The sequence below is a fragment of the Vombatus ursinus genome, unplaced genomic scaffold (genome assembly GCF_900497805.2).
Source record: "Vombatus ursinus unplaced genomic scaffold, bare-nosed wombat genome assembly UNPS02014812.1, whole genome shotgun sequence".
NCBI classification, from domain to species: domain Eukaryota; kingdom Metazoa; phylum Chordata; class Mammalia; order Diprotodontia; family Vombatidae; genus Vombatus; species Vombatus ursinus.
In genome coordinates, this window is record NW_020954590.1 from 74,743,075 (window position 1) to 74,752,552 (window position 9,478).

The window sequence follows — 9,478 nt, forward strand, 5'->3', positions numbered from 1 at the left end:
CCCACCACTGGGCAAATATCCTCACCTCAAGGAGTTTAATGGCCAACAGAAAGGTCCCTATATGTGTGTGTGTGTGTGTGTGTGTGTGTGTGTGTGTGTGTATGCACACACATATGTACGTATGTATGTACGTGCGTACATATATATGCATGTGTGTGTATGTATGTATGTATGTATATATCAAAATGTTCATAGCAGCACTTTTTGTAACAGCAAATAAAACAAAGTAGGTCCCCACTAATTGGGGAATAATGGAACAAATTCTGGTAATATGAATGGAACTGGACTATTGCTCACGATAAGAAATGGTAAATGAGAACTTCAGGGGAAAATGGGAAAACTTGTATGTACTGTGATAAAGAGAAAAAAAGAGAACAATATCCAAAGCTACAATAACATAATTGAGAACACCACACAAAAAAGCAGTTGGGACTTAGATTAAATGATCAATCTTGATGTTGGAAAGCTGATCATGAGAATTTACCATGAGATACAGAATGATAACTGCTACTTGCTGAATATAAACACTATCAGCTGGTTTTGCTTAACTGCTTTTCTTGGCTATGAGAGGTCTATGGGGGTAGAAGAGTAGGGAAGTTATTGGTGGGAAGTGACTATGGTTTTAAAAAAAAACCCACAAACAGCATCTCTAATACTTAAAAAAAAAAAGTGAAGTGATAGATTCTGTTCTAATATCCTCATTTTCAAGGCGAGAAAGAAAATAAGAAACCAAACAGGAAACAACTGCAAAGCTGGCTCACTTCAGGATAGGAAATTAATTACAGTATAATTCCTTTATGTCTATCTATTCCCTGAACTTTTAAAGCTTTAAAAATTTTGAGAACACAGAGGAAAATACAAAAGATAATGAGACTATATATGAGCAGGTGCATATCCAAATCCAGAAGTGGATAAAACAGAGGTGATCACAGGATCTCCTTCTGCTTAATTACTACACTGTCATAAATGCCTACACCAGATTTTCTATTCAAGTAGACATGAATTCTATAATAGGCAACAATACCCGCAGGTCCACAAGAGACTCAGTAGAAAAGAACGGTATGGCTTTGGAAGGTGAAGCCATATCAGTACATACTATACTAAGGTATTGATAATTAAGCAAAAATATTTATAGGGAATATTATTTCTGCACAATCAGATATGCACATTTAAGATCAAAATACCTTTCTTCTTTTGCTTCAGGGCTGTTCTGGGAGGAGATAGCAGGTTCTTTTTTCTTTTCATCAGAGTCTTTATCAGTAGAGGGTCCATCTGAAAATGTACAAAATCCATGAACTTTAGTCATTTGTTATAAAGACTGAAATATAACCTTTTATTAATGCTATTTGCTGAAGAAGAAAAGTTCAAATCTTAAGCATTAAAGCATAACTCTATAAACAGATGAGATTTATCTCATCTTTGATCAAGTTATTCTAGTAGCACAACAACGAGAACTGTTTGTCATTTCCCCACTGGCCAAAAAAAATGTTTTTACTTGGTTATCTCTTACTAAAAAATGCTACCCTGAATTAGAATGAATACTTGCATGTTTTTGCATAAAAATAACAATGTGGTTATAGAATACTACAATTGAGGATGAATTTAAATAAAATGCTGTAGTGGTCTTGAAATAAATATATCTACTCTACAAGCATCTATTAGGTACCTACTATGTGCTAGGCACTGAATATAAAATTAATCCCTTCCTACACTCAAGAAACCTAAATTCTACTAGGGAACATAACATTTACACAGATAAGTATAAGATAATTTAAGGAAGAATATTAATGACTAACAAAATCAGAAAAGTCTTTTTGTAGGAGATGGCACCTGAGTTGAGCCTTGAATAAAGAAGTCTAAAGATTTTAAAAGACAAAGGTGATGAGTAAATATAGTCTAGTGATGGGGAACAGCCTGTGAACAGGAAGAAAGGTAAAAGAATATTGAGTTCAAGAAACCACAAGCTATCTATATTCTATTGGGATAGAATGGCTAGAATATGTGAAGAGGAATAATAAGAAATAAGTATGCAAAGATAAGCTATGACTTTTTATTTTATCTCAAAAACAAAGAGCCATCAAAGAATCTTGAGAATTAAATGGTCATGAGCTTCAGGAAGACCATTCTGGCAGTTGGGGAGAGGATGGGTTGGAAAGTAGAGAGAACTAATGCTTTCCTCTACAGCAGCCTTGAAACAGGAGGCCATTTTAATAGTTCAGATGAAAGTTTAGGCCTTACTAGAGTGGCAGCTATGGTGGAAGAGACAATGTAGGGAGATCTGACAAGACTTACAACTGGGTAACTAATCACCAACATAATAACTAACATTTATAAAGCACTTTATCATTTGCAAAGTGCTTTATATATACTACTTTCAGTAAGCTTCACAACAATCCTAAGGTAAGTACCACAGATATTATATCCATTTTATAGATGAGGAAATTGAAGGTTAGAAAGTCTAACTTATTCCTCCACATAGCCAATTAGTTAGAATTAGTATCTGAATCTAGGTCTTCCTGACTCCAAGGCTAGCATTCTACACTGTACAAAGGGAAGGAAGGGAAAATGAAGAGCCAAAGATGACTCTGAGGTTATAAACCTGGGTAACTAGAATAATTGTGGTGTTCTCAAAAAAATCAGGTAAGTCTAGAAGAGAGGTAGATTTACAAAGAAAGATAATGAGTTTTTCTTTGGACAAACTGACTTTGAGATATCCAACAGACAACTGGTAACATGGGAATGGAAGCTCAAGACAGAAAGAGGTGTGGAGGAATAATTCAAATTTTGGAACCAAATATGTTTTAAGCCCACCAGGAAGGACATGTTACTTTACAGTCACATTTAAAAAGAAGAAAAAGAAAAGACCTTATTCAAATAATCTTGTAGTTCCACTAACTTAAGAAACTAAATGCTATGGTACATGTCTACACTAATTTTTCCTATCCTTCTGAATGGCATATGTATGAAGAATCATAACCAAAAGATTATTACAGTAAAACTCAGCAGCAAAGAACAAAAATGAAATCTGTTACATACTCTGTGTTGCTTTCCAGGAGATATAAACTTGTCTTTTAGAGATGTATACACACTATAGCATGTATCAAAACTTCAACTAATTTTCAATTATATGAAATTATAAATCTGAAATTGTAAAATTCAAGTCTATATAGGAAGATTAGCACAATTTTTAAGTTGCTTACTAAGATAATCAAGAAATTTTTTAAAAATAATATTTTTTTTCCAATTACATGTAAAGACAATTTTTAACATTTTTTTTTTTTTTTTTTTACAAAATTGTGAGTTTCAAATTTTCTCCCTTCTCTCCTCCCTACGAGAGTAAGCAATGTAATTTAGGTTATATATGTGCAATCAAGTAAAACACATTTATATATTAGTCTAACAAGCAATTTCAAACTTGTTTTAAGAATGCCTCTAAAGTTAACTTACGCTTTTACTCCTCTTCCAACAACTTACTAGAGTAAGTGGTATTTTTAAAAACTAACTTTCTTCTGACCAAGGGTTTTTCTGGCTATATACATAGATAGGAAAAGCCAAAAATGAAATGTTATTTAATTTTTAACTTAAAAATTTAAGAAGTCAAGACCACCATTATTATAGATGTAAAATAGCAGTATTCTCTAAGTTTAGAGGGGAAAAAAACTGAGGTCCAAAAAGAAGAAAAGGACATAATTAGCATCTACAAAAAGAAGAATACAGACTATTATAATACCTAGCAACTTCTTCCAGGATTTGATGAGAGACTTCGCTAAAGATGTAACTTCTTCATCTGTGCTCTGTTTGCGTATAGCATTTACCGACATTCCAATTCTTGTGGACTGCAAGGCAACCACAAAAGCAAACTTATTTATATAAACTATTACTCATTACAAATAAAGTTTCAAATTTCACTCAAATACAATTTCTTGCAGTGCATCCAATTTTCAATTTCATGCTGTAAAATGTTATTTTAAAAGATTCTATTGCCCAATTTTAAGTTCTTCAAAGGAAATTTCACGCGCGAGCGCATGTGCGCACACATACAGAAGAACAATTTAATTACAAGTCTAATATTTTATCATATCAAATGTTGGTTCACCAAGTATATCATTATGTATGCAGATTGTTTATTTTTAACTATAATGCTCTTTTGAAAACAAGCTTGGGCAAACTCAATAACCGAGTATTTGATGAACCCAAGGTATTGGGGAGAGAACTCTGTATTTGACAAGAACTGTTGGGAAAACTGAAAATCAGGTTTAGCAGGAATTGTATTTAAATCAATATTCTATATCATATGCCACAATAAGCTTAAAATGGATATACAAACTGAAATTAAAAGCTTATACCATTAAAAAAGAGAACCAAATCAAGTACTTTTCATAGATATGACGAAGGATAGAGATCTTTAAAAAGAAAAAAAAAGGAATAAAAGCTATCAAAATGATAGAGAATATTTTGATTTAAAGAATACTGAAAAGCTTTTGTACTAACAAAATCAACATCAATAGCACAGGGGAGAAAGTAGGAGATTCAGGAAAAAATCTTTTCATCAAATATCTTTGACAAGGGTCAAATAGCCAAGATAAATAGGGATAACTATATATAATATACATATTATATATGACGCTATACAGTTAATTATAACAGCATTTACATAGCACTTTAAGGTCTGCAAAGTGCTTTATGTGCGTTAACTCAAACCTCAAAACAATCTGGTGAGGTAGGTGCTATTGTAATCTCCATTTTACAGATGATGAAACTGAGGCAGAGAGAAGTTAAGTGACTGCCCAGGGTCACACAACTACTAAGTGTCTGAGGCTGGATCTGAACTTAGATTTTCCTGACTCTAGGTCTAGCATTCTATCTACTACATTATCTTGCTGTCTCTATATATAAATAATATCAAGAGCCATTTCCCAATAGTTAAATAGTCAAGGGACATAAACAAAATTCTCAAAAATTATATGAATTATTAACCACTATACCAAATAAATCAACAAGCATTTATTAAGCACTGTGCTAGGCACCAGGGACACAAATAAATGAATGAATAAATAAAAGTTCCTTAATTTGAAGAATTTATATCAGGGAAAAACAGTGGTCAAGGTAGAAGTGGATGGTATTGTTTTGACTTGCCGAGCACATGCTGCCACCTGTGTTTCCCTCTTGCTGATTCAGCCAGGCTAATTTGCCTGTCCTAAGGTAACTACAATAACGTAAATTTGGTTTTGTTGTTTTTTTTTAAACTGCATGCTGTATAATTATAAATGATCAAAGCCTGGCTCCAGAGAAGAGTTGAATAAACGACCCTCACTTTCACAAAGAAAGGAGAGATGTGCTCTGGGTGTAGATAATAGAACTACTGTCAGACTCAGAAGATGTGTTTGTTGGTTTAACTGTCTTCCTTCCCCCAACTCCCCTTTTTTTCATGTATTTGAAGAGATGTCTCAGTGGGTAGGAGATATGAGTGGCATAGTTCAGAAATAAAGGTGATATAAAAGGAAAAATAAGCTTTTTTTTAAAAATAAAAATGTTTAGGAGAATGTAAGTTATCTTTAAATGAACTAACATTTTTTATATCGTTATTCCTCTATGGAAAAGGGCAGGTTGGTACAAGTACATAAAACATATCAGCTTTTGCTAACACGAACTTCCGAGGGTCAAAAGTCACACTAATGTTAAGTCCTTTTTAGTCTGTTTTGTAACTCTTAGATCACAGGATCAAGATCTACAACTGACAGAGAGGACATTCCGGCCACCTGTAGATTGGAGAAAATTCCTTTAGATGAGCCCACCTTATAATAAAAAAGGTAATATGGATGGCAAGAAATACATCTAATCAGTCACAATGCTCATCAAGCTTGTCTCTTCCTAAGTACCTGTTCTATAATTATGGCATCATGTTCCCTTAAAGTTACTCTAATCTCAAATTTAACAGCAAAACCTAAAGGTGCTTTGAAGAATCACGTTTTGTAATTATCCTATTAAGAGCCTTAATGGCCAATCAATACAACAGATTTTGATCTCTATACTTAAAACTAAAAAAAATTAAGATACTTCCATCTGCCATTTTTCAAACCTGAAAAAGGTTCAGATTGTTTTGTTCTCTCTGTAACTTCTAATCTCCTAAGTATAATACACCTATATATATATGCCAACCCAGACAACTATAGAAGATGGAGATAACAGAAAGATAAAAAATGTCTAGGAATTCAGAACTGAAGAAATTGGCTCCTAAAGAACTTCACAGGCCCCAACAAATTTTTCACACTTGACTATACAAGTGGAAAGTAGAGTGCTTAAACCCCAAAATTTTTACATTTGGACATACGGTATGCTTTTATTATTCACGAATATATCCTTGACCTCAGTTCCTAAAATTCAGTAGGCATTTAATAAATGCTTGCTGACTTGACTCCTTGACTCTTCACTTTCACTGATTTCACATACCTAATTGCCAAATCTTACTGTTTCTATCTTTACATTTCTCTCTACTCACACAAACATCACTCTACGTTCAGGGTCCCATCACCTCATGCATAGACTACTGGGATGGCGTCCTATCTGGTCTCTCTTCCTCAAGTTTCTCCCTGCCCTGATCCATCCTCCATAAATATAATTTCCAAAGTGATTTTTCCTTAAGCAAGATCTGACTTATCACGTCATGCCCCTATTCAAGCTAATGACTCCCTAGTACCTCTAGGATCCTGTTTTTGCTTTTAAAGCTTTTTATAGCTTTCCAGTCCCATTGTATATAACTCTGCCTCACTCTGTAATATGATCAAACTTGTTTTCTGGTCCTCACATACAGCACTCCACTTCTCATCTCCATGCATTTGTACTTGCTGTTCCTCATACCTGGAAAACACTCCCTCCCAATATCCAAAGAATCCCCCTTTCTTCCTTTAAGACAAAGCTCAAGCATCACCTTCTATATGAGGCCCTTCTTAATCCTCTCAACTGCTTGTCCTCTCTCCCCCAATTTCTATTTATTCAGTGTATACTTTCATATGCATTTGCTGCCTCTGTTAGAATATAAACCCTTTGAGTAGAGGTTGTTTCATTCTTTGTATTTGTATACTGAACAAGGTAGGGCAGCTAAGTGGTTCAGTGGATAGAATGATGGGCCTGGATTCAGGAAGACTCATCTTTTCAAGATTAAATCTGGCCTCAGACACTTATGTGACCCAGGGCAAGTCACTTAACCTTGTTTGCCTCAATTCCCTCATCTGCAAAAGGAACTAGAGAAGAAAATGGCAAGCCACTCCAGTATCTTTGCCAAGAAAACCCCATGGCCTCAGCCCCATGGCCGCACAAACACTTACTAGCTGCGTGACCCTGGGCAAGTCACTTAACCCCAACTGCCTCACCAAAAAGGCAAAAAAAACCCCAACAAAACCCAAAAAACAAAAAAAAGCACAGTCCCAAATGGGATCACAAAAAGTTAGACACAACTGCAATACAACTGAACAACAACACTAATAGAACTCAATACTGAAATATAATTGAACAACAACAACAACAACACTCAACACTGCATAAGTACTGGTATATAGTAAGTGTATAATAAAGCTTACTGGTTGAAGTGTATACTACTAGGTATGGTACCTCCTATAGAAGCTGACAAACTAGGTAAGCATACACAACCAAGGTGTCAAACACATGCTAGCCACAGGTGGCCCACAATACTCCTGAGTGCCAACCAAACCAAATTAAAATGTAATTGCAAAATATTCAACAAAATAAATAAAAATACAATAAAACACAGATGATATTACAATCTAGTTTTCTAAGTCAATATGTAGTTTAGTGGTTCCATTTCTATTTAAGTTTACCACCAATGATATACACAATACACACATGTACAAGACACTGTGCCAAGTGTTATACAGGATATAAAGGTTATTGATATACGATCATTGCCTTCAAGGAGAAGACAACCTAGTTGGGGAGGAAAGACATGAATTTGACAACTGAGGCCCAGAGAGGTCACACAGAATATAAGTTAACAGCCACCTGAGACTTCACAACCAGCTTTCTTTCAACTACCTGAAATTGCTTTTTAGTCACTAACCTTCACCTAGCCATGACTTAAGCTAGGAAGAGGATAAATAGAAGAGACTCTTGGCTAAACAGTATGTCCCAGAAAAAACCAGGGTATGTGTTCAACTCCCTCTTTGAATACTTCCAAGAGAATCCATCAAAATCCCTCCCACAACCTCCAAATGTGTCTGAACATAAAAGTTAGCAATCAACGCCAATAACATGCTATCTTATTTTCCCCCCATCCCTTTATGTTTTTGATTTCTTGAAAAGGAACAACTTGGCTCAAATTTTGGAACTAGTTCTTAGATCCAAAGTAAATTTATAACTATTTTAGGTTATCTTAAATTTTAAAAAGTCACTAAATAGCAAATTGCACTATTATAGCATAAAAAAAAACTTCAATCAGTGGTATACATTTATGGTATTGTGGTTCATTTGTTTAAGCATTATAGTATGCTTTAATATTTTATGAAAGTTCTCTAATACCATTATTGACATAAGAACATACCTGCAATAATTCCAGAGTCATGGGAATATTCTTAAGTTCCTTTAGTAAATCCAGTGCCCCAGCCTATAAAACAAAATTAATCAAAATATTTAATTTAGTCACATTTTAATATTGTAAAGAAAGTAGAAATGAACTTTTAGCATGTTTTCCTAACCATGACCCCCTTATTTCATTTGCCTACCTAAGCACAAAGGTAACAACAACAACAAAAAAAAAGACAGTCCTATGCACTTCTTATGACTGGGCAGGTGGGGAGAGATGGGGGGGTTGAGAGAGCAAAGTAGAGGGAGGGTGGCAGGGTGAACCAAAAAAAAAAAAGTCAAGGTAGAAGACCTAAGCAGGAGACAATATGGATGGGATAAGCAATAAGGCAGGTAAAAAGCCAAACCACCACATAAGAAAATAAGTATTTATATAATACCTACTACGTGTCAGGGCTAAGCACTTCACGAACAATATTTCATTTGATCCTCACGACAACCCGAGAGTGAAGTGCTATTATTAATCCCATTTTTCAGTTGAGGAAACTGAAGCAGAAATTAAGTAATTTGTCACACAGCTAGTGTTTAAGGCTAGATTTGAACTCAGGTCCTCCTGACTCCAAGCCTGGCATTCTATCCACTGTCCCACCTAGCTGCCTCTAGTTACACCCAACAGTATAACATGACCCCAAATCCCATCTAGCCACCATACACACCAGGAAAGAAAGGAAACACTAGCCACTTCTTTTCACATTAGATAGTCAATATACCAAATACCCTCTAAGGAATATTCTGATGCTTAAAGACAATCTAATTTGTACGTGTATTATCAATTACTATCCCCCCCACCTCCCTAAAAATCTATTTTAATGGAAGAGTCTTAGTCCTGGCCCATTCCATAAAGCATAAGATTTTATTGTACAAAAAGTTATGTACCTTTCCC

General features: G+C 34.8%; 1 protein-coding gene across 2 annotated transcripts in view; it reads right to left on the reverse strand.

Annotated features, from left to right (window-relative positions):
- The window catches only part of LOC114054260 (transcription elongation factor A protein 1), a 37,726-nt gene that overhangs the window by 19,844 nt on the left and 8,404 nt on the right, over positions 1–9,478 (reverse strand). For both annotated transcript variants that reach the window (XM_027877441.1, XM_027877442.1), the window contains exons 2-4: positions 8,555–8,617; positions 3,731–3,836; positions 1,185–1,272 (exon numbers count right to left, since the gene is read on the reverse strand). In XM_027877441.1, coding sequence (XP_027733242.1) covers positions 1,185–1,272; positions 3,731–3,836; positions 8,555–8,617 — 257 coding nt within the window. The remainder of the gene's footprint in view (positions 1–1,184; positions 1,273–3,730; positions 3,837–8,554; positions 8,618–9,478) is intronic.